This window comes from Mycetomoellerius zeteki, unplaced genomic scaffold (assembly GCF_001594055.1).
Source record: "Mycetomoellerius zeteki isolate Tzet28-1 unplaced genomic scaffold, Tzet1.0 scaffold35, whole genome shotgun sequence".
NCBI lineage: Eukaryota > Metazoa > Arthropoda > Insecta > Hymenoptera > Formicidae > Mycetomoellerius > Mycetomoellerius zeteki.
This window is the reverse complement of record NW_017257338.1, coordinates 804,772-831,319: the sequence shown is the minus strand read 5'-3', so window position 1 is coordinate 831,319 and position 26,548 is coordinate 804,772. Positions and strand designations below refer to the sequence as shown.

Here is a 26,548-nt window from a genome sequence, read left to right as displayed (position 1 = left end):
AGATCTAGCTTTGACCGTTATTGCCATTATTTCCTATATCCTATTTATATAATATATTTACTTATATAAATTATTTATAAATTTATATATATACTAATTATAAATTATTATATTAATATAATTATATTAATTATATCAATTGATATTATGTATATGTATATAGTATGTATATAATAATGTGTAATTTAATATGTTTTGATTTACAACAATATTATCACGCCGTCATTAGAGCGAGCAATTGGACGAACGAATTAATACACATCCAGGAAATTCGTTGACGCTACTCGAGAGTTAATCGAAAGGGCGATCACGGAAATGAAGCACCGACAAACTTGTGCGACAATATGTCTCCGTCTAAACAGAGTCGTAAGTCGTAGCCGATTGAATTAACGAAGCGTGATTATTAGCAGGTAATGGAAACGTCGTCTGAGAAGTTAATAATTCCACAGTGTAAGTGGGACGAGACGTTCGTAGTTTGTCGTTAAAACGAATAACGATACACTGTCGCAATCAAATGTCGCTCGAGTTTCTTCGGTTCTTCGGTGTAAAATAGTTTGGCGTATAAACTGTTTTCTCAGCGAATGTAACTTAATCATGAGATTCATGAGAGCATTCACGAATAAGCTGCACATAGAACGCTTTAGTCAATCGAGCGTGAAAAATCTGTGAGTAATTAACGCGACATTACGAGACATACAACAGCTTATAGGAGCTAAAAAGATATTACAGAGTTTGTTATCTATTTAATTTACAATGATTTAGAAAGATAGCTATTCAAGAATTAAACATATTGCTGTTTTCCTAATTACGAAAGGAATTAAGTAGCGCTTATTACCCAGCTCAGCTGGATCTCACTTTGTTAGTGACATTAATTAACATATAAATAAAGACAGGAGAGACATAATTTTGAAACACTACTACGTTAAGAGTAAGAGGAAATAAAAACAAGTGCTATAAAATGCAAAATATACGTGATGCTAAAACATTGAAGATGTGAATGATTTTATCAAAGAGATGTAAATGGAAAAATTATTTCATTTGCAAATAATTGCTAAATTGCATATGAAATAATTTTGCCTTAATCTTTATAAACAACTTATAACATGATTCTCGGACGTGTTTTGTCACACTAAAGGAAGGCAGAAAGTTTACATAGTCAAAGTAAACATTTATGAATTTATTTTAGGAAGCAATCTGCTGTTTTCAGAACAAAACGATAACAACACAAACATAAAACTCTTTTCATGTAAAGATTGACGATATTTATGTTATTTTACTATTATGTTATGTTATATATTGTTTTATAATAGCATCTTTCTAATGATTTATTTTAGATTGAGTCTGTCGAATAAAATATCCTGAAGGAAACTAGACCAAAAAGTAGCAGATTGCTTTCTTGAATGAAATCGTGGTAAGACTCAACATTTTCGGGACTATTCAAGAAAAAACTTGACACACACACACACACACATACACACAAAATTCCTATATTTTTAATAAGTTTTGCCCAGTGAGAAATGACAATGAAACTGATGTCGCCGATTCGATATCGATTCCATTATCATTTCTCACTGGGTGTATTACAAATTAATTTTCTATGTTTTATGTATATAGTAGAGAATAAAAGGAGGCACCATGTAATTAGTTTTTTTAATGATATTGGCTGTGCGTTCGGAAACATCCGAGTGCCCTCGTGTATCATTTTATCCTTGTTGTTCACCCAACGTTAAATAAAGATAAGATGATACGAGAGCACTAGGGTGATGTTTCCGAATGCAGCCATACACGTGATATAACTAAATTTTGTGCAAATTTATTAGCTATATAGTGTTACCAATTATATTATAGGTAGAAGTTCTTTGGATAGAACAAGAACATAATTTACACATAAAAATGAAGAGGAAAAAAAGAATGAATTATATATAACTTATTTTTTTAAATAAGGGAAGATGATATGGAAGATTATTAACGCTAGTAATATAGTAACTATGTTCTGTTATTCACTGTGAATATAATATTATCGAAAATCTATGAATAGTAGAAGTTCACGTTACGTATATACTATTATATAAATTTTTAATACTTACAGTGAATAATGATAAGAAATCAGAAAGAATAACTTTACACGTCGGACATATGCACATATTTCCTTATTAAATTTAGTTCAATTATATTATTTGGAAGCCACATTCAATGTCTCTAAACTAGAAAGAAGTTATAAAATTAATATCAACATATTTCCAAAACGAGGTAAAGAATACGCATTTTTAAAATTGTGTAATGCTATGTAACCTAATATGCTTTTATGACAACGCAGTAAAATGACCAGTGGCTATGTTTATACGTCTAATTGTAAGCAGACCGTGAAGAAGGAATTTTGACGATCGCTCCCAGAATATAACGCAAACTGTATAAGATGTAATATTCCACAACCCCCTGTATTCCATAACTATCTCCTTTCCTCTAGTAAATAACGTCTAAATGAAAAGAACTGTATCCATTTATTTCTTTCCTTGAAATAAATTTTGCTTTCAATCTAATTATGCAAATCTTCTTATCCTCTTTTAAATTCTAATTCTCTGACAAGTCAAATAAATATACTTTCACTTACAAGACAGTAGCTTAAAACATCCTTTATTTTTACCTTTAAATAAATATATTACTGTATCGCTGGACATTTGCATGCCATTATATGGTGAAGAAAAATGTACTCGTACTGAGAAAAAGAAAACTTTTAATAACAATATTAACGAGATAAGAAATCAACGAATCGAATCGTGATAAAATTATACAACTGAAGGTTCGACGGTTCTCAACCGACTTTTTTTTCTCTTTATGATATTTTACTCGTCAGTAGCCAGCAACCCTTCTTCGCCGTAAAAATACGCAGATATCCGATGTTCGGTAATATAAAGAAAAAACGAATATACTGGATGTAAAAATACAAACGTGAAAAGAATTGTAACGAACAAGTAGCTCGTATGTCACATTCGGGACGTATTCGGAACGTATTTCGTTTCAGTGATATATTTGGCAGATTTTAATAATTCAAATTTGTCAATTAGGTATGATAAAACATGTCAGATTTTTTTAAGTAAAATATGACAATGTTCAATATATTCAACCACGAACAATGTAAGACAGCTTCTAGACTATTAGGAATAATCTCAGTAGCCGAGGTAAGTTGGCCGAGGTAAATGATCTAAAGTGCGATCTATGGTCGCGTAGGACGATCGTAAAATTTATAAATTGCTAATTTCTGTGCGTCAAAGTACAACATTGTAATCCCATGAGCGTAACATTTCACCCCTTAAACTATCGCGCGTGTTTCTCTTCGAACCTACGATTATTATCTATATTCAAGGAAGGATCGAACATGCGAAAAATCAATGTATGTACCGAGCGCGAGTACCTCGAAAAATAGATATGTTCTCGCTCCTGCAATGAAAAACGCGATAAAAAATAAATATACAGTAATAAAAAAATTTGAGAAGCGTCGATCAAAGAAAAATAAAAGTCATCGAATACAGAGAAGGGATGAGAGGGGAGAGGGGAGAGAGAGAGAGAGAGAGCGCTAGAAGTGGAAGTCAAATTAGAAGACACATAAACAAATATCGAATTCGTCGGTGTCCTTTTGAATTTGAATTGATGTCATAACGTAACACAATTAGATACTATAATAGAAAGAAAAACAATGATTTCCTCTTTCCGAATATAGGCGAAGAAGAAAAATGATTTCCAATAGAAAGTTACACTTGACGGATTTCCTGAATAATCATACTCTTTTTTTCTGATACGTTTTCTTTTTAATTTAAAGAAACAGTTTTATATTATTATTAGCGTTTTTATGAGTCTGATTTTTCTACAATCGTGTCGCGTTATGATGAGTGATATTATTCTCTTTCATTTTCTACTCTTAATAAAAGTTCGATTATATCTTAGTCTCGATGCAGCTTTTCATGAAATTATATTCATTAAAATAAAATAAATGTAAGATTCATTAATTGCAAAGCATTAAGAGGAACAATAACCAAATACGAGCAACAGTTGATAATAAATTTAAGAAATAATAAATAATTTATTCTCTAATAATTTGAAAAAACAAATTTAGGTATGTTTCGATATTTATCTCTTATTGTCACCATATTTGTACTATTTTAACATACATTTATTCTGTACTTTGTCTATTTGTTTATAATCTGTTCATTTTTAATTATTGTTAAAATCTCTTTAAAGTTACATTGTCAATGTCTTTATTATTATTTTTCTTTTGATTATTTAGTTTATCTAGATGATGAAAACTTACATAATCAAAACGTATATTTGTCTTTCTAAATATTAGAGAATAAATTATTTATGAGATTTTTTTTCTTAAATTTATTCTAAGTTTTGTCTTTTTATATTTTATTCTTTATTTTCTTCATTTTCGATTCTATAATGTTTATAGAGTGAAGAAGTTCGAATTGAAAAGTGAGATATACAAATAATAACTGTAAATAATATGTTTTTCAGCTATGTCTCTGTTCATGCATTTGCGTAGTTTTCGATGAACGTAATGCTTTTTTAAGTAATACAATATCCAGCAAAATTTCATTTCCTTTTCGTGCGATTACAATAATATTTTTATTAAATTACGTCCAATGAAAAGAGGAAAGAAATAAAATTGTAAATTTTTATTTCTAAAATTAAAAATAATTAAAAAAATATATACATTTTTATGCGTTGGAGTTACACTTTTATAAAATGTCCATTTAAAATTTTTTCTTTTACTTTCACACTTGCTCTTTTGGAATAAAATCTTTATCTGTAAATTTCACATACAGTGTAAAAAGTACAAAGAAAATTTTTATAAAAAAAGCCTTATTTATAGAAAATAAGTATTAATTAGCAATTTTATACAATTAGTACATTCTGTCCTAATATAAACAGAAAAGATTCGCGTGTTCTTGATCTTAGAAGAATTTTTCGATTGTACAAATACTTTCTGTGCATCCAAATAATACAATTTTTTATTTTCGCTTATTTTTAAGAAATAGATTTTAATTATCACACATCTTTTTGGGTAAAATAATTTTGAAATTTGAGGAATGTGAAATATAGAATCAATTTCATTCTTTGTCAATAAATTAATGTTTGCTTTTTAAAAATAAGTTTTTTAAAAAGGTATCTCCCCATATACGAATACTTTTTGCACTTACTGTGTATATATTTATATTATCTTATAACAGATTATTATAATTTCAAAAAATACACAGTGTTATTATTAATAAGACACACTTCGCATTACACCAAAGATTATGATTGTAAAATATAAAAAAATAAATTTCTAATATAACTTCCAGAAAATCAAATGCTAGAACATTCGTACATCTCACATTCCTATATTGGAAACAGATTTTGCGTAAAATGACGATTGGATATTGTTCTTTTATTATTAAAACGTTCTAAAAATATTGAAGACAAAGACAGAAATAAACGTTACAATTTTGGACAGGAAATGTCTGTTTTACACAGGTCGGAAGACGATGACGACATGTGTGATTCATACGATTTTGAACATCCGGTTCGTATTAGAAAATTTCGTGCCGGCTAAACTCGGAATGATCAACATTTCTTTACTCACCGGATAATCCTCGTTTTTAGGCGAATAATCGGGATAATCGATATTGGTAGTATCGTCATCCGTAGTACTCCTCTTTCCGATGAAACATCCAAAACTACCAGTAATTATCGATACCACAGCCACCACGACCAACGAAATGAAGCTAATGCCCATATTAACGGCGTGCGATCTTGAATCCTATCGCCGGATGTTACGTTGAAGCTACCTCAGCCTACGACATGCGGCGATTGAATTCCAGAAAGGAGAAATCGGCTCGTAACAATATCCGATCGCGCAAAAGATATCCCTTGACCCGAGGACCAGCCCTGATATCGGACACCGGAAGACAAGAATATCTCTCGATGTCACCGAGACGTCTGCTCGATCCCGGTCGATCGGGCGCGACGTGGCGTTCTTCGAGGTGGCGCCGATCCCTCGGCTCGGAGCTGGGAGCACCGACCGCCACTGGGGGTGTCGGGACTTCGACGAAGCTGAAGGACGTACGTCGGGGGATGCAATGTGACGCTGGCGGTGGGCAACCACGCTCCTATATACTTCGCTTCTGCACGCAGGCGCTCGCGCCGATACTTTCCCGGCGCGCGTAAGAAAGACGAAGACTCGCGCGAGGAGACCGACCGCGTGTCTATTTGAAGTGTCTTCTCCACTGTTGCGCTTCCGCCCGCGCCATGCCAGTACTTCAAGTTGGACAAGACTGGAGGGAGGGGGATTACTCTTACCTTCCTCAATGGAGGTATAATCGGTCTCTTTCTCAAAAACATACATGGCTTATATGAAGTTAATGAAGAAATCATGATAGCGCACAAGTTTTTTTTGTTTGTCTTCATTTATAATAGATGATAATTAAAGTTTTCATTTTCTTTGTGAGTCGCTTTGAAAAAGCGGCTTGCACGAAGTTAATGAAAAGATAAGTCGAATAGGAAGTTACTTGCTTATCTTCTTTAATTCTAAACTGCAACATTTCGAATGCGCTTACTGCACATTTTAACAAAAGTATAATGCGAGTGAAATGTTCCTTCTTTTGATTGCGTAATAAAACATCTCGCACAATGAAAAATTAATTAAATTATTATTACATTTATAAATTAATTAATGCTTACAAGTTAGAAAAAGAATTTAACAATCGCAAAATTAATGAATCGATATTCTCTTCCTTTCTTAAGAAAATAAAAAGCGCATACCTTGTTGTTACATACTTTAGTATGCATAAATATTGAGTTTTACACAGATAAAGCTACAATAACGAGACAAGTTGCGTAATAAAAATTTTTAACTTATTTTTCTAATAAAAAGTTATTAAAATATTTGTTTCCTTTTAAAGTAAATCGAACAATAAAGTAAAGTCAAACTAATCGAAATAAAAAATTAAAGTATTATTATTATTTTGTTTCGCTAAAAAAAGGTAAAGTAAATAATATATCTTCAGAAATTATGGTCTTTGTATTTTCAAGAAAAATAAAGTTTCATTGTAGAAATAAAATCTGTTTTATCTTTGTTTTTTCCCTAAATAAATAAATTTTCATAGATCAAAAATTAAGAAATTAAGAAATTATGAAAATATAAAGTTCATTGAGTTACAACGATTTACCATATTTAAGTTTATGCCTCACGTGATTCTTTTAATTTACAGTTCGCATTTCAACAGGTTCCTGACGGTTTAACAGGTGCAGTTAGGAATAAAAGCGTCGCATCGGGCTGGGGGAACAAAGTCGATGATTCAGTGAAGAAGATAACTCTAAAATGAAAATTCATTTCTACTTCTAGTGTTATAATTTATCACAGAATTATAGATTTTATAGAATTATTTATATATGTAAGTGATAAATTATAATGCATTCTCAGCGGAGTCACATTAAAATTAATTAATAATAATAAACTAAAGAAATATTCAAATAGGAAGCAATATGAAGTTTTATTAGTAACGTTTGACTAGTTTTTAAAGACTTTTTTAGAGATCCACAATGTATATACAATATGTGTGTGTATGCGTGTGTACATAAATATATAAAATTCAATTAATTCTATAAGTTTCTCGTAAAAACAAATAGCTCTTGGCCTATATTTATATCCCACTTTTATCGATAAATATGTGAATTTAATATATTGCTTTCTTACTTAAAGAGAGTAACATAAAAAAATTAGATTTTCCAGAAAAGAGAAAAACTATTTTCCAACTTAAGAAAAAGCTAATGATTAATTAAATAATCTTAGTAGAGAGAAAGAATATATTCCTAATATAATGAAATCTCGTTTTTGTAATTTTCGTTTCACAGCCTTTAAAAAATCATCCTTTTAAGTTGTGACGATTTTGACGATTTAAAAAAAGTACCCCTTGTGAATTGTAATTTTGATTTTGGTTATTTTTTAATAAAGTTCATTTTTTTATACTTGATAGAATAATATGTTTGACAGGAGATTACGTTTATTTAACTCATTCATGTTAATAACTTGAAAATTATCGGTTTTTAAGTTGTATCACTTTTAAAATAAGAGATATATTATGTTTATACATATAGTATAGAATCACGACATATACTGTAGAATCTCAGAAATAGATGGTACGCATTTTATCGATAAAAGTGAGGTGTGAATACGGATCTAACATCCATTGTTTAGATGGTTTATAAAATCTATGGACACAAAAAAGTTGAATTCAAATTATTCCAGAAAAAGCTGTAAAAGCGAATGAACAGAAACTTACAGAGACATTGCAAACATATGGAACATATGTACGATGCGAGAGAAATCAGAGAATATGTTTCTCCAGAAAGATTACAAAATTTTTCTACCATCGTGGGAAAGTTCTCGACGCGTATCCGTCTTTCATTAACGAGACGAACGTGGAGACGGAACGCGTCACTCGCAATTATCCACAAAATAGCCGACTTTTATCGACCACCGTCTTCAGTAGACTTATAACTGTGAGTGGGAGTTATTGCCTGTAGACGTGAGTAAGAATTCGAAAGCGCAACGACAAAGGTGAAACTGTAAAGGGGTTGAAGGTTGGCCATTTTTTAGAAATGTCAACGTTGTGACACAGTATGCTATATCGTGCATCTTCTCATCAGCCTTCTCGACTTGCTCCTTTTTCCCGTTCTCATCGAAATTATATACGAGAATCGGTGATTTTTCCCAGTCAGAGCTGTCTTTACCGGACGCGCACGCTCATTCTTCCGATAAAATATAAAAACGTTAAAGTCGTTTCCATTAGACAACGTAATCTACAAAAGAAGAATTATGAGAACTACTATCATTTCTGTAATCTTCTAAGATGATATAATTTATATTAATTTTAAAAATATTGTTTTATGTTAATTAGAATTAAGGAATATTAGCTCCACTTTTTATTGATTGTCTTTGTAATAAAAAGCAGAAGACAGACGCACATCAGGCATAAAATCATAGAATTATTATCAATTAGACGCTACTCTCATATGTATTCTTCCTAATATGTATATATTAGAATCAAATTAGACGTTATTATAATTGAAGATTATATCCCATATAAATGCAAGTATATTTGTATTTGAGTAGGTACTTCTAAAGTTTAGAGTCTACGACTGTCGCAAAATATCTCAGTATCCACGTTTTCCATTCGGAAGTGATGAAGCTGTTGAAAAATTGCAATTGCGAAAAGTATTTCATGACAAAAAGGAAAAACGATTTAATTAAAGGGCTGCCAGTGTCACGTACATCCGATAATTAACGACTAATAACTTTCGGCTTGTCGCCTCCTACATGACGAACGGTCGCTCGTTCGATTATTTTTAGAAATGTTATTCTCCAAGTTACATGTTGAAAAAAGTATTATCCTATATATACAATATTCTATTTTTTATAATTACATTGAAAACTTTTTTTCTTACAATTTTTCTCTCTTTTTTTCTTGCCGATTCTCATAAAATAATATTTTCATCAAAATCATACAAATTTTTAAGTATTACTGATAGATGCTACTGTGAATGTTAAATTGCTCATTACATGATTTGCGGCCATACGATTAATTAGCTAATCATAGCGGGATTAAATTTGAATTTCATTCATTTATACGTAGACGATTTATATATAGATACTAGTTTCGCTTTGAGAAGTTCATTACGTAAGCAATGAACCGTTATAAAAACTAAGCAACATCATTATTTATTTAACAACCTCATAATTTATAAATTTGAGTTATCTCTATCCCACATGCGTACACGATAGATGTTTTATTTTAACCGTGAGGTAATCGATATATGATCTGTTTCTTTGATTCTCACATCCGCAATATTCTATTATTTGCTATTTGAATATTTTTTAACCTATATGTATATTCAAATTGTGCCCATGGACAATTCGAAGTTTTTTTCTCCCAATGAAAAGTGCACTATTTGCGAAGAATTCGGTAGATATGAAACACTGTCGATAAACTAAAATTAACATGACATCAGTGTTATAATTTCGTATTTTATAATATAAATATAATATAACACATAGTGTTACGTAACAGTTACATTATAGAGTGCGGAATTATAATATTGACATTATGTTACTTTTAGTTTGTGTTAACTGGGTCGTTTCAATGCTGTCTGTGTTCTGAATGAGTCCATAAAGAATGCAGTGGAACTGATGACGCTGAGAATTAATTACATATGCGATTTTTGTTTAAATAATTAATTTTTCCAATTTTTGTATTATTTTTTCAAAATTTATATTAATTTTTTACTAACGTTGGCTTAATAAATATATTTCCTCATTTCTTTATCAACATTCCATGAAATATTTTATTCATTAATTTCATATGATTATTTCTTTGCGCGCAAAACGTACATTTATATAAACATTATTTATCAACTATTTTTACGTATAAAATGCACATAAAACGTATCTTTTGCTGTTTTAATTTTCCCTTTTTGCAATTTTTATTTGGTCGAATATAAAATTGTAATTTTCTCTCGGCGTGCCATACTTAGTCCCTAATATTTATTATTCCATTATATTATAATGGGAAACGTTAACGAAAGATATATATACTCGTATACAATTGCGATTGCTTCGTTAATTTGTAGGACAAATAATAATGAGATTTCATCACGTTTAACAATAAACCGATATATAGCTGCAAGGATAATATTTCAAAGAAAGTGATTAGTTCAAATTGAATAATTAATTCGTATGTAAGTATACGCATATATAATATATATTACCTAATATTCATTATGTAATGCATCTTGTGCGTATATACTTAGGTGCGAATTAATTATTCAGTTCAAACTAATCATCTTCTTTCAAATATTTGTATAATATTTGAGATTATATTAATTTATTCAATCTAATTTAGTTAATATCACTAAAAAGACGGGCGATTGAAAGCACTAACGCTGCGATAATTCGTGCGTTACAATTTATAAAATATATTTTAAAATTCTTTACATAGAATTATAAAACGTTTGAACGTTTCGGTTTCATTCGAGTCATCACCAGCGATGTCCAAGCATTCAATTTCGTTAATTCACAGAGAGTAGCCGCAATAAATTCAGTCCAAGCTTAGATTGCAGCACGAAGAGCCTCTTCAATTACATATTTGAAGAGTATAACTGTCAGTTATTAGATTAGAACTGTTAGATTAAATAAGCGTTAAAGAATAAAATAGCGAATGATTGAGAGAATTAGACAGTTACCGAAAAAATTCAAAAGTTCAATAACTCACCCGCTGCAAAGCATGACTGGACGTCAAACATGATGTATGATTGTTTTGAAATGCAAATTATAAGTTAAGAAGATCTACATATCAACCAGATCGAACCAAGTACAAAAGACAATAATAATCGAGGCACAAATATTGTAAGTGACACATCAAATAATACAACAATATATCATTAATAAAAATATTTGTCATGTAGTAAATAATTGTCATGTAGATAATCTAACCATATTAAAATTTTGTCCTATTATATCAAATCTTGTTTAAAATGTTAATATAAGCATGATGCAAGAACTTAGTAAATTTAAACTATTCTCTTGAATTTTAATGTTTGGCATTTTAGAAATTAATCCTTTTTCTAAATACCTTTCATTACAAAAAATTTTTGTGTTTTATCCCACTCAAACTCATGATTAAATTATATTCTGTGTTCAGTAATGACAGACTGCCTGTTTTTCTATTGATGTTATTGCGGTGCTGAGCTATCTTTGTTTTGAGTTTCCTACCTGTCTGTCCTACATAAGAAGCATTGCAATTTTTGCAAGAGATCTTATATACTATGTTTCTTTTTTTAAATCATGAAGGAATACGTTTTTTTTTTGCGCTTTAATTTAGTTAACGTATACATTTATCCCTATTACATTTTTATTTAAATGTAATAGGTAATAATACATTAAATGTATTTCTTTATAATATTTACTTTATATGTATGATATAATAGTCCAAAATTATTCAAGTTTGACTTAGCTGAGTGATTTTCAAATGTTTAATTTTAAATAAAATAAAATTTTAGTAAAAATAATGTAATTTTCCAAGTACAGGGGCATTCTCAAAAAATATTGTATACAAAAATATAAAGGAAATCTATAAGGAAATCTATAGTACGTAACGTATGCTAATATTTTCGTATATAATATTTTTCGAGAATATGGTCCCAGTAATGCATTTGGTTTTAAGTTTTTATTTTTATTGTGTGGAAATTGAAAAGTTCGTTGTTACCATTTCAATCATTTTTATTGTAATACAAGAAAAAATGTGTCGCCTGACGAAAAATCCGCGCAGATTTCATCTGATATCGTAAAACTACTTTAAATCTCTTAGGTGGTTTGAAATAATTTTACGATAAAACGATGAGAAAAGGTTCTCTTTTCAGATAAAATATAAGTGAAACACGTTTAAATCTAAGATTCTTAAAAATACAATTACGTTTATATACAAGAGATTACACATGTATTAAGTCGCTCATTTGGAATATATTTCCGAAATATTGGATAAATCAAATATTAAACGTTCTCCATCTATATGTATATCTATAAAAGAAGTTTGCCATTTGACTCTCAGTCCTCTCAGTCATCATTTGCGGCAGTATTAGAATGGAATTGGCTTTACTAATCATATATGTTCTCACCTTCACATATATGAAAAGGTTAAAGCCATGTGGTCATTGTATTCTTCACGCAAGACACATTTAGCATCGCGAACGCGATATTCGCGCGCAATAAATAAAACTCGGTATTGGACTGTTGCCGCATTTAGCGCTAAATATGTGACGAGAATATCAGGCTTTGTCAATGCAGTTTCCCGGTTTCGCGGATTATACGCGCGTACATATATACACACACACATATACACACACACAGGCAAACATTCACATTTCATTTCATTTTAATACATACCACCCTCCGTGGAGCCGAGCGCGCGAGCCACGCGGTATTCGATCCGTGGAGCCGCGAAAACATCCCCCGTGTGACGTCGTCGGAAGTCGATGGGTGTCCAACTCTCGCAACTCGGCGTATTTAATGGGGACTCGGAAACGACCGGAGCTCACGGCCGAAGTGGTAAACTGTCCTAAAGGTTTCCGTGGTAGCACTTAACCACCCGCTGACCCGCATTTCTCTTTCTTTTCTGTTGCAGCAACAGGATAAGCGACGACGGTTCACTCCAACGGCAAACTCGATATACCCCGACTTCCCCTCGATTCTCGACAAGAGAAGAGAATGTTGAGAAATCCGTTTCTTTCCCGGAATTCCCAGAAATGCAATTTTCATATCGGTAATATCGGCTTTAACGAAGTCTACCGAATCTCGATAATTTAGTCATAATAAAGTGGAATTAATGTCAGATAACACCTATAAAATTCTAAAATCACGTCGAGATAGGCAATTTTACAGAATTATTTTATAATTAATTTGAAATTTTTTTGTTTATTTACCAGTTATTTAATTTTCTCGAATGTACTATAACAAAGATATATAATATTTCTGAGAATAAATGACAGAGAGAAATTGTGCATATACGACAAATGGCTTGCGCATAGAATTATACTTACTCAAAAATGTCAGAAATATATGCGTCATATCGCGTACGTTTTTATCGTTTTAATCGCCGCAACAGTCCGATACAGGATAGCTGAACGCCCACGAATTCATTCTCGGATTGACGTCTCTTCTGCATTTTGTCGATACCTTTTATTGGAGAGAGAAAAGAGGTAGATCGGCTTATATGAAATAGTATTGGCCAATCGTTTCTTACATTCTCCACGATAGCTATTATAATTGCACATTAATAGGACCTAATAATATACATCGCGACTAAATAGTTGAAGAGAATAGCCCAACAATGTCAATGCAGTGGAATAATTAGTGTCATTTAATTACTCTCTGAGATTCTTATTTTAGTCGGCGCTATATATAAGTTGTATAGAAAATAAATTTAAGTCGATGATCTCTCTCTCGTCAATGCGGAACTAATTGTAAGATAATGCAAAATACACATTGAAATTTGCGTAAGATTGATGATGCAGAAAATCGAGAACGAGAGTCTGGTGAAGAACAGAGAAGAAAAAGTACTTAGACGGCGATTTTAATGTTTGATATCGCTACTGTAAGCTATCTGTGATATATGATATACCGTACAAAAGTTTGCTGCAACGCTGCAATATTGCTGGAATATGCTTATAGATAGAAAAATTATATTTATCTTACAGCTATAAATCTTACAGCTATAAAATTAATATTTTTTGCAATATTTTATCTTACTTTAAAGCATTGCAATTTAATGGAACATTATTGGACCAAATTTAATATAAATGTATTTTAAAATAGGATTTCTAAGCTTTAAAATGCTTTTTGAACAAATTTGATATGATTTTTCACAAAGATATCGAATTTTTTTTGTATAAAATTTTATTGTGTAAAAAAACTTTTTCTAAAATGTTTTTTAACTTCGAAACTAAAAAGCTTACGAAAAAGACAAAAGAGGAAAAATATTTGTCATAATGTGCTTGATTCGTATAAATTAAAAAAAAATTTTTTAAAACTTTCTCCGCCGTCAATTTTAAAGAAAGTTTTTACACAACAAAAAATATGATATTTTGTAAAATCCTTGAAAAATAGTGCCATTTTTTTTCGAAAAACATTTTAAAGCTTACTAAAAAAAACCTACTTTAAAATATTTTTATATTAAATATATATAACATAACATAATGTAAATATACATTATTTAAATCTAATGTTATATTCATGCTGAATACATTATTAAACATTCTTACGATGAAAAATTAAACGCTCACTACCCAATATATAGTTCACACGTTGTTTGTAAGAAAGTTCATTGAAGATCCTCGAAGGATAACTTCAAAAAATATATATATTTTAATAAGTTTTAATATTAAGTTTGTTTAAAGATAAATTTTTGTTCCCCCCCCCTTTTCTCGATTGAAATCCTGGCTGATTGACACCCATGGTTACTTTCTGTTATACATTAAATATTTTATGTTCAAATTAGGACTTGTTTCTTTGTCTTCCTTTGTAAAGGAATCGACTATGTAAAGGAATTTTTTTATATCGACGATCTTTAATGAGTAAGAGAAAAAGGGACAATTTTATTATATCATAAAATACTTTCACGCGTGTCTTCAACGAATTAATGAAGATTTACGAAAAAAGTATTAATACAAATACACATACTGTTTCTTTCAAAGAATCATCTATTCCATTCGAGAAATAATGGACGTTTCTACAATTCCTGACACACTTCGAGCGCGTTCTGCATGAAATCTTTTAAAATCCCAACATCTTTCGCATCATTAAGTACAATCATCTGCACTCTCAGAATTCACCTGCGAGATCATCTCCGCATCTTCAGTATGGTCAGCAGGTTGAGATAATTTAGAGAGTAGAGCGACTTTTTCTGTTTTATTTAGAGTAAATCTAAAAGTGTAAACAATTATATTTTATCAATAATGTTAGATAAATTTAAAAATATTGAAAATATATATATGCTACAATGGAAATTCGATGGTTTCTTTTCTCCACGTACAACGTACTTTGTACTGCTTTGCGTTGCTAATTTCTCAATGATTTTAGCATCTACATTAATCTTTTTCGGCCTTTGCATATGACTTTTCAATTTCTCAATGTTCTGCGTAAGTTGATGGACCTGCACTTTCAATGTTGCATTTTCATATGTTAATCTGTTATTCCTTTGTACAACCTAACGATTCATACAATATGTACAGTCTAATTTCATAGATTTGGACAACAAAAAAAAGAAAGAGACGTATATATTGTCATTTACCTGTAAAAATTTAGCTTTATTAAGAGGTAACGGTTCTTGAAATTTCTCTGACACAATTAAATTAAGTTCCTTTCTCGCTTCGTCTAATTTCTCCATCATCTCCGCCATTACTAGCAAATGCTCATGCAGCAACTGGTCCAATTTATATCTTAATGTGTCTTTAGCATGTTTCATACGAAGGAACTTCACACATAGATTATACGTAACTTTGTTTTTATCTAACAGTTCTGATCTAAGCTGTTTATTTTCTTGTTCTAAGGAATCTTGTACTTCTTCGAGCTTTTTATGCCGTTGTTGCTGAAACTTCGATACATTGCCTGTATATCTGCCTTTGTACCGTTGCATTTCTTCAACGAAATAATCTTTTTCTCTTTGATAGAAAATCCTCTCGCCATCTAACTGTTCTACAATAAAAATAATTAATATACCGGATGTTCTTGGATTAAATCGCCAAACTTAAAATATGAATTTAGGACTTCAAAACCAAAATTTTTCTCTGGTTTGTTGGTAAACGCTTTGTTTTTTTAAAAGAGATATTGACTTCTTAAGTTACATAACTATAGGAACTTCTATAGGAAAATTTTGTTTATTTTGGAGTCCTAAACTCATATTCTAAGTTTGACGGTTCAACACTGCAGGTGCGCGTTCGGGGAGATGCAATTAGCGCTATTGTGTCATTCTATCCTTGTTTTACGTCTAATAAAAGATGAAGATAGAATGACACAAATAGCGCCAATAGCGTCTCCTCATGGGGTGCGTTCAGGAATTATGCCTAGATAATTTTGATGTGCACAGTAACATAATATATATAACGTAAACTAGAGCCTAGAGTTATATCTGGGTGCAATTCCTGAACGTACCTCTGTATATCGTTTCATTCATATTTGTTAAATTAGTTCAAACTACAAAACTGTAAAGCTGTGCTGACAAAATTCTAATTTTATGAGTAAATTTAGATAGATGTAAAACATTATATAGTATGCAAAATATTCCATTTATATTATAATTCAATCAGAAATTGTAGTCATACCTTCAAATTTAATATATGTATACTCTCTGAAAAAAATCATAACACGTAATGATTAAATCTTACGTTTCAGATTCCTGTTGCATCTTTGTTGTTTCTTTAGTTCTGCCAGTAACCTACTTTTTTCTAGATGTGAATTTTCTAATTGTACATCTTTTATTTGTATAGCATCTTTTAAATTTGCTACAACTTCATTCAATTTCGCTACCTATTGAATATAATTAAAAATTAGATATTGATATCAAAATTATAAATAGTAACAATTTATAAGAAATTTAACAATAATAAATATTTAAAATACAAAATGATTTTTTAATCAATTATTCATTTGTACAGGACATCTCATATTATACACAAAAATTTGATATTCACTTACAATTCATAATAATTAGTAATCAAGTGAAATATAACATACCTGCGATAAGGTTACTATTTCATGATCAATTATGTCGGATTCTGCGTTGCCATAGGAAACTTTGTTTTCTACATTAGTAGAACATTTACTTAAGTTAACATTCTGCATATCACAATATCTAACTCCAAAGTCAATCTCTCTCCGTAATCTCTTTAGATATATTCAATAATTTTCTATTTGTTATATTATTTCATTGGTTAGATCATATCGCATACTTCGTGTTTAACTTTAATAATCAAGTTTCAAGAGTTACGACATTTGAATTTCTGAAATTGCCTTTACACGTATGTATATACATACAATAAACCTGTATTTAAAATTTCTTAGAGTGTTTGAAGAATTATGATGTTCTTTCTTCATGTGTGAGACGAAGTAAAAGGAAACTTGACATGTTATATATTATACATAAATAACCTATATGTAAAAGTTACTTGTCAAATACATAATCATTGAATAAAGTCTTTTTTTTTATTCGATTGATCAATCGCATTATGCGCAATTGCAATATTTTACGTCTAATAAACAACGAAGATAGAAGTAGCACTAATAGCGCCTCCCCGAACGCACCATATGTTGCACTTGTACATAATGCGATTGATCGCATTAAAACTCGCTTTAAGTGAAAAACGTTAAAAGTATCAAATATAATTACAAATGTCGTATATTTACGGATTTGAAATGCACTTATTTCAAACAATAAAACGAAGTTTTTCGCAGAAATAAAAAAAAATCTAATGAAAAATACACATAGATTAAAAATTATTCTGTTACAGTATGGCAGGTTACTCTCAAATGAATATATACCCAAGCAATACGGATTTTAAAAGTTGTGAAATTTTTTATTGTATATCGTATATGTACAAAATAGGTGTACAGACTACGTATCAATCGCACGTACGTTTTTTTTATACATGCCATCACATATGCTTCAATAGCACATGACACTGATGTAAGAGCATTTATATACCCAGTACACCTGTAACTCCCATTTCTATTATCTTTCATCAAATGGAATGAATGTTGAGATGACGTGTATATGTTCTTTTTTTAATATTGATATCTTTAGACGTAAGTAAAATTTTTGAGTTAACTAATAATCCTCTCCCCATCTTGTACACACGAAAATAATAAATTATATTGGAGCTTTAGTTTTGCAATTCTTTACATGAGAACTATTTCCAAAAATCGTGTTTAAACAGATAGAATATATTTTCGCATCTCTAAAAGAGTCGCGTCGATATGAACACGATATCGGAAAAACAAAAAATACAAAATCTCATTGTGGATCCCCATTCGTGCTTTCCATAAATTTTACAATGACAACTGGGCCAGAAATCATTTAATACAACATTATTTTATCATACCAAAACTATATATTTAACATGGATTTCAATAAGTCGTCTAGTAAAAAAGAAAAAAACATAATATTTGTTCTTAAGATTCTTATTGTTCTTAAGAAATTTGTTTCCTTCTATCAATGACAAAGTATTATTATCAAGAGGAGAAATATATAATTTTGTCTTTTGAATTATATCTCCAATACGATAAAAATATACATATATCACTTTTTGAAGACAGAGAAACTATATTTATAAAAATCTTGCCAAACATTTTTTTTTCTTTAATGTCACAAATCCTAGTTACTAAACATATATTAGCCTGTAAAAATATTTAAGAGCACACATACTAGAAGTATGTTATGAACAAATGTCTATATATAATTGAGGTAATATTGTAATAAACTTCACTTTGGACAAAAGCATAAAAAGATTAGTTAAAGCACAAAAATATTTTTTAAGTAAAGCAAACTTTTTCATAAGCAAATTAACAAAATCGTCTGAAATTATTTCAAAATTACACGTAATATAATTGTCTTACTTTGTTGGTCCAGTTGTGTTTTAAAAAGGTGGAAGGCAATCGCTTTGTCGTGTGATAATCTGATGAAATGATACTAGATTCGCACAAATGCGGATGATAGTGATGGACTTATGTGTATATCTTAACTTAAGAGTTTGTTTTATTTTCATAATCTTAAGGCTCATGTTTATTTTTTCTTGTTCTTGTTAGCCTGATTTTTGTATTTAGCTGCAGCTGCTAATTTAGCATTCTTCTTCTTAGGTTCGTCATCTTCATCGTCTTCATCTTCAGGATCCTATAAAAAATATAAAATGTAGTCATATGTAATTTATTTATTTTATAAGCAAAAAACCATTGATAATATACTTCCGTATTTAATAATAATAATCAAACATAGTATATTATATTACATAAGGAAGTAAATGAGGATATATATATATACATATATAAAATTTATTTACATCCGTTTAAAGAAAATTTTAAGAAAATATATATGAAATTTTATTACGTTTTATAATCAAATTAAAATTTCAAAATCACAATATGTTAGCCTAATTTTGACTTTTAAAAATACGAATTACATTTATCGATATAAATATTTACAAATAATATTATTTGATCTTTTAGAATCTACTAAAAAATTGTAATACATTACTTTGCAAAAATGGAAAAAAAGGAAGCGTGATTAGTAAGAAATAAAAGCAATTCTTTGCAAAATAAGATTTATTTTACAAAAATAAAACATGAAACATGAATGAGAATACAAGGGATACATTTATGATTTTTTATAAGTTCACGTCCATCTTTTCCTGTCCTTAAAAATATTATAATTCCTCAAGGATATTTTAAAAAATAAAGTTTGAAGTAAAATAAAAAATGTTCTTAATGCAATATTGATATTTTTTAGACATACTATGGCGCAATGTCGATTTTTATCTTAATATTCTATTTGTCTACGTTCACGACCGTACTCATTCAACGCCGTTTTTTTTATCTCCTGATAAAAGTTTTCGTTTCTTTCGCGGTGCCTGAAATGGATATTTATTAAATATAATTTCATTTGTTCTACAGCAACATAGAAAGTAAAGATAAACTAAAGATATTATCATGATGATACAAATTCTCCTATAGTAAATTATTTATATATGTATACAAACTTATAAGCTACGTCATAACATATTCTGCTTTCAAAAATTTATCATACTTTTATAAAGAAGCATAAGGGAAGTCACGTATCTTCGTGTGAGTGCAACTCATAATCGACAGGTCGCGAGTTCAAATCCCGCATCTCGTATATACGGAAAAATTCATAATCCGTACTGACGTAACGGAAGTCGCAGAAGAAATTTTCAGATCTATATAACTCTTTGGTCCATATTTATAATCGATTCTTATATTTAAGATTGTCTTAAGGTCTTCAGATGCCATGAATCAATCAGAAGCCGGTATTCATAGTCGATTCTTATATTTAAGACTGCTTAAGGGGATCCTAAAGTCGTCTGCATTACCGACTAAATCATATAATTTTTGTATAACAAATACTTTTTTTTCTTTCACAGATTCGAAAATCTTTTTCCAGGATTAAAATGTACATATTAATACGTATTTGTGAGGTGGAATTTATACAGAGAACGACAAAAAATTTCGGAATTGATAAATTTTTTACCATTTCTTAGCGTAACATGATGTCTCAAGCTATCAAGTCGACAACTTTTGCACGAAAGTTTTGCAACCTGTACTTATAAAATAGTAATCCACAGACACATAGTTTGCACGAACAAATGTCGAGTTCTTAGAATTAGACTTAGACGCTTTATCGCGACGAATTTGTTATACGAGAATTGATACGAACGTGTGACTGCGTGTATCATAGGTTGCGTGAGATATTAGTGTGATTAGTATATAAAGATATGTTGATGCGCTGAAAAAACAACGACCTCTGGTGACTTCGTCGGAGTTCGGGCTTCGCTTTAGGATCCCCTTAAGTACAGTCTTAAGATATCATGAATCAATCAATTAGAGAGTCGTATTTGCATCTTAAGACATTACTTAAGATGGTCTTGAAATAAGAACAGATTATGATTACCTCCTTTTGAATAGGTTCAAACATTCAGAGGGACTGATATGATTTTGCCACCCATTTCCTCTATTACTATTACTACTATTACTATACTACTACTACTATTATTACTATAGAGAAGCATTCTACGTGCATAAATCAATATTAATAAATTAAATACACAGTATTATCCTCTTTTATCCTCACTCATAGATTTATAGCAAAAATTTACTAAATTTATTATAATAAAATTTGCTAGATATATATAAATAGAATATATATTTTCCACTATATATACCTATATATATAGTTGAAAATATACATGTAATAATTCATACCTTCTCATCATCCTCATCATCAAGGTCTTCCTCCACTTCATCATCCATATCCACAAATTCTTCAATGTGGCCACCTATGATAAGAAAAGAATTTAAGTACTGCTTAATTTTTAATAAGAGAAAAAATAACTGTTTGTATAATTTTATGTTATAAAATATCGTGTATAAGACAATGCTATGTTAGTTGTAAATAAATAATGAATTAAAATAAAATAAAATAATAAATACTTTATTATGTAGTATTTGTTGCAAGTTGTCTATTTTTTAGCAATATTTCTCATAATATATGAAAGTTATTTTATAATTCTTAAAGAGTAAAATCGTGTAATGTATTTAATAAACTTAAGTATTACTTTATAATTAAACATATATTTTCATATATACATAGATATATATATATATGAGCCCCTTAGTTAACAAGTGGCATAAGTCCAAAATTAGGAAAAATGTATTTGTTATAGAAGTAGAAAGTATTAAGAATGTTTGTTTTATCTATCAATTTAATTTACTTTTATTTTGTTTTTATGTTCATAAAAAATAAAAATCAATTTTACATCATAAATAAAGTGAGCGTAAAAATATCTGGAATAGTGACTTAAGTCCAGCTATTTTTACAGTCACTTTATTTATGATGTAAAATTGATTTTTATTTTTTATGAACATAAAAACAAAATAAAAGTAAATTAAATTGATAGATAAAACAAACATTCTTAATACTTTCTACCTCTATAACAAACGCATTCTTCCTAATTTTGGACTTATGTCACTTATCAACTAAGGGGCTCATATATAATGTATAAAATTTATTTCAAAATGTTTGTATGTATAATTCAAGATGGACTAGCATGTATCACATATACATATTCAAAAGCAAAGCAGATAAAAAATACATAATAAACATGTAATATATGTATGTTTAACATAGAACAAAATCTATTTTTATTAAAATTATTTTTCTTTATGTTTTTTAAGAAGACATTTGATTTTAACCTTATCGCCTTTACTTGACATACCTTGATAAACTTTTATAAATATTACAAAATAAAAAATATCAACTTTTCATTAATAATTTAGGAAATAGTTGTTAAAGTTTAGTAATGTGTATTTTTAAGATGAGTTCATTAAAAAATGTATATGTCATGTACATAATATTTTAGATTGAGTTATATACAATATTAGTAGCACATACAATATATAATAACCTGAAATAAAACAGGGATATTGAATATAGCTCGGTATTAGAATAGTCGCTTGTCAAGCAAAAGTTTAGAGTTCAATTCTCATCCTGTATATGTGACAATAAGAATTTGTCTAGAATAATAGAAAAATATCTCACTGTATGTAAAAGGAATATAGTATCCAAAACATGAACTTAATCCCGAGATAACATAACAAACATAATTTTTTAAATGTTAATTATAAATTTACTAAGTAAAATTTACTTAGTTTTTGATGTAGAGATACGTACCAAGAAGATTGTGCCCTACTATATGCACCGGTCCACTGCCCTTAACCAACGTGAACGTGACTGGAGGATCTGGGAAACTGAGATCAAGAATAATCTGCGCCGTTTTTCCCATCTCCAACAAGGCAATTGGAGTTTTGATGGGTCCTTTTAATCCCATTGCTTCAACCTGCAAGACGTTAAGCTCTCCAGGTTTAGCCTCCGGTCCCAGAAGAGCCTAAAAAATTATTTACATAAATGTAGAATAAATAATTATATATAATATTGGATATTAAAAATTATTTTGATTATTAATTCTTACAAATATTTAAGATTTCATACAAAATTCAAACTATATATATATATATATATATAATTAAAATATAAAATTATCCACCACTTAAATTATGCGAATGTGGTTCATGCCCTTTTATTGTTTTTATATATTTAAATTCCTTGTAATTATACTATTTATTAAATGCATTTTATCTCAGATATTTTTGTCATGTTTAGAAAGTTTGATCAATTTCTATCTTTTTAGGTTAGAAAGTAACTTGTCTCTTAAAAAACAATTATGCACAAATATTTGTATAAAAAAAAAAGAATAAACAGAAAAGAGATAAAAAATGCTTTCAAGTTTAATGAGAAGTACAAAGCGCACACATAACAGGAAATGATTAGGTAATGTAATATATAAAAATGTATAAAAAATTATATTTTTCCTTATAAAAGTTAAAAAATAATGCTACGATAAAACGATATATTTATAATTCTTATAAAACTATTCGCGATGAGCATGTTTATTAATATCTATTTTGTTATATTAACTTTGTGTGCCGCAATATTTCGATAACAGGCACACTATGAAGTTGTGTTAATTTAATTCGCACATTGTGATCCACGAAAAAAATTTCGATACCTCGTTCAATCGAATCAAATCGAGCTTAGCCGCAAACGAAATTTCCGTTAAAGTCTTTATCCCGCGACACATAATAGAGCCCTGTCTTATCTAATACAAAGTGGGGGGAAGGGCGAAGCCGTTGTGAAAAAATGGCGCCAAGCATCAAACTTTCCCGGTATTCGTCAAAGACGAGTTGGCAATTATAACGGGAAGACTGATCAATCATCGTCACAACGCCACAAGCGCGACTTTGTAAAAAGATGCCTTCTGATCCGCTTCGAGGGACTCGTGGCAATCGTTGAACGATTTAGTCATAGAGGAACGTCGCGATCCTAAGGAGAAGCAAAAAAACGGGGCAACGTGGCCGACTGTCACCCAGGTTATCTCTCTCGATTGAACGAGATCACTCGGAATTGGCGATTGAAGTTTCGCGCGCGAAACGTTAATTGACGACGGCGACGAGGAGAGCTACAACAAAGAAAAAAAATTCGAGGGGTTCCCAAATGATGCTAACTGAACGATTGAGAATGCGGCATGCGGAAACACACGGCATGGTGGTAGAAGTGGATAGAAGCGGTAGCCGACGAGTGCGGTAGAAACCGCACGCCCCACCACGAATAAAGGAAAGAAGGCGCCCGAAAGATGCTTCACGGAGACGACAACGTTACGATAGCGTGGCGGCTCCATTCGATACAGCGGAAGAACCGCAGGTGGGGAAAAGCCCGCTGGGCACGGAACGACGGCGACGTCCCTGTTGTCATCCTGTCGGTTACCGGAACGTGGCACACTCACCATTTTTATAATGAGCTTCTGATCGGCGCCGATGTCTTGGGCCGCGCCGTCCGAGTCGTCGTTCTTGTGCTCCGGGTCCCATACCTCGCTCGCGTTCGGTCCCTCCAGGGTGATTCCTGAACATAGAAGACACCAAGTCGTATTCGTGGCGAGAGAGCGGCGCCGGCCGGTGAGCGAGCGCGTGCCGTCGCCGTGATGCACGATACCGTGCACGCCGGCTCCGGAGATTGGCAACGGGAGTCTGCCGTATCGCAATGGCCGAAAGCCCAGCCGGCGTCTCCGGCCAGTGCATCCCCTTCGCGCTTAAATGGCCGACGGTACGTAAGTATCCGCGTGGGCCACGAAATAGCAGAGCCACGGCGACCGTAGCACCGTGGCCGTTCATACTTACCGTATAAATATTCCTCTGCCATGGCGATCGGTCTGCTATTAACGGATTCTCGTGACGCGTGAACGTGCCCGTGAGGACGGTGCAGTGGACGTGTGCGTGTCGTGCGCGGTGATGGAGTAGAACGTGAGAGCGAAACGCCGCGCGCGCAACGGTTACTGTGTTACTGCGCGAGGGAAGTAGGGAACGGTCGCCGCCGCACGTGCCGGTCGTCGTACGAGCGCGTAGTAAAATGAGTTTCGCCTAGCTGGCCTTGCGCGCCCAGACTACGTTCCGCGCGCTGATTGGTCGGTCGTGGCGCTGCGCGGCGTTGCTGTTGCCCTTGCCGTTACAGTTGCCACCGGCGGCCGGTACTACACGCGCGTCGCCGCCAAACGGCCGGGCGTCTTACTCCCAATTCCGGAATGTTTCCCAATTCTTTCAGAGTTTGAAGCCTTAGGGCCATGGCACACAAAAAAATTAAACTTAAGCAGTAAAATGTAAGCAGTAAGCGAATTGACCAAACACAGTAGAGTCCATAAGGCCATAAACAGTAGCGAATCCAGCATGTTGATTTCCTTACTGCCTTTACGTCTTACTGTCTTAAGTTTTTTGTGTGCCAGGGCCCTTACTTTTGATAAGTATCGCATACGAAAATACTAGAAGAATCTATTATATACTATGGTATTTTTGTACATTGTCCTGTGCGATATTTTCAACAATACGATTCTTAAGGTCCATCTTCGAATAAACTATGTGATAATTTATCTAATTAATAGATAAATACAAGAATAAAAGAATAAGAACAAAGAGAATGAGAGAGTGAGCTCAAGTTTATCGAAATAGCGATCGTGTAAACTTTTTCCTAAAATGAAGCGTGAAAAAAGGAATTACTACCTTGAGGCCATATTCTCGACAAATATCGTAAATGTGCAAAAATAATATAGTATACGTTACATATATTATTACAGATTTAACTATTATATATATATTATGCGATATTTTTCGAGAATACGACCTAATAATTTGCTTTTCGAAAGAATATTTGGACAATTCAATCGTTTCTTTGTCCAAAAGTATTTAGCATGTTTTAAACGCGTTTTATAAATTGATACTTTTAATATGTTTTAAATGGTTTTTTTATAATACTGTTTAAAGCATATTTGAAGCATTAAAAATATATTTAAGAAGAGACACAGTATGTTTTATTCTTAAAAAAAAAAAACGTTAATCTTTACCACCTCTGCTTTAAATAAAATATCAAATATAATGTGACAAAACATAGTTTTATTCAAATATAGTTTATAAAAAATGTATATGTTGAAATAAGTATCTATATATGTTTGTGATACTTGATAAAAGGAGAAGGAAAGTTTTAGTGCAGTCCAGTGTAGCGATGAAAAAAAATTAACCTTATTTTTTACAATAAAATACTACTCGGTTTTTCGGAATGCACGAGGAGATTCG

At 31.0% G+C, this 26,548-nt stretch overlaps 3 protein-coding genes across 5 annotated transcripts in view; all 3 read right to left on the bottom strand.

The window, feature by feature from the left end:
* LOC108725529 (uncharacterized) overlaps window positions 1-5,776 on the bottom strand; it is a 19,042-nt gene extending 13,266 nt beyond the window's left edge. The window contains exon 1 of the mRNA XM_018452583.1: window positions 5,624-5,776. Within this exon, the coding sequence (XP_018308085.1) occupies window positions 5,624-5,776 (153 nt within the window). The remainder of the gene's footprint in view (window positions 1-5,623) is intronic.
* Window positions 5,777-15,351: 9,575 nt separating this feature from the next.
* On the bottom strand, window positions 15,352-17,496 carry LOC108725528 (uncharacterized). Its single transcript, XM_018452582.1, has 5 exons — window positions 17,324-17,496; window positions 16,975-17,116; window positions 15,882-16,285; window positions 15,631-15,797; window positions 15,352-15,514 (listed from the first exon to the last, which is right to left on the bottom strand). Exons 1-5 carry the CDS (start codon window positions 17,429-17,431, stop codon window positions 15,391-15,393), a joined length of 945 nt encoding a protein of 314 aa, XP_018308084.1. The 5' UTR covers window positions 17,432-17,496; the 3' UTR covers window positions 15,352-15,390.
* A 1,662-nt stretch (window positions 17,497-19,158) lies between these two features.
* On the bottom strand, window positions 19,159-25,336 carry LOC108725478 (nucleoplasmin-like protein). 3 transcript variants are annotated; one of them, XM_018452507.1, is made up of 5 exons: window positions 25,106-25,334; window positions 24,715-24,830; window positions 23,046-23,259; window positions 21,578-21,651; window positions 19,170-19,475 (listed from the first exon to the last, which is right to left on the bottom strand). In XM_018452507.1, exons 1-5 carry the CDS (start codon window positions 25,125-25,127, stop codon window positions 19,368-19,370), a joined length of 534 nt encoding a protein of 177 aa, XP_018308009.1. In that variant the 5' UTR covers window positions 25,128-25,334; the 3' UTR covers window positions 19,170-19,367. The 3 variants fall into 3 exon arrangements, with proteins under 3 accessions (XP_018308012.1, XP_018308009.1, XP_018308011.1); XM_018452509.1 differs by lacking the exon at window positions 19,170-19,475 and adding an exon at window positions 20,061-20,208 and having other exon boundaries at window positions 25,106-25,336; XM_018452510.1 differs by lacking the exons at window positions 24,715-24,830; window positions 25,106-25,334 and adding an exon at window positions 23,941-24,029 and having other exon boundaries at window positions 19,159-19,475.
* Window positions 25,337-26,548: the final 1,212 nt, after the last annotated feature.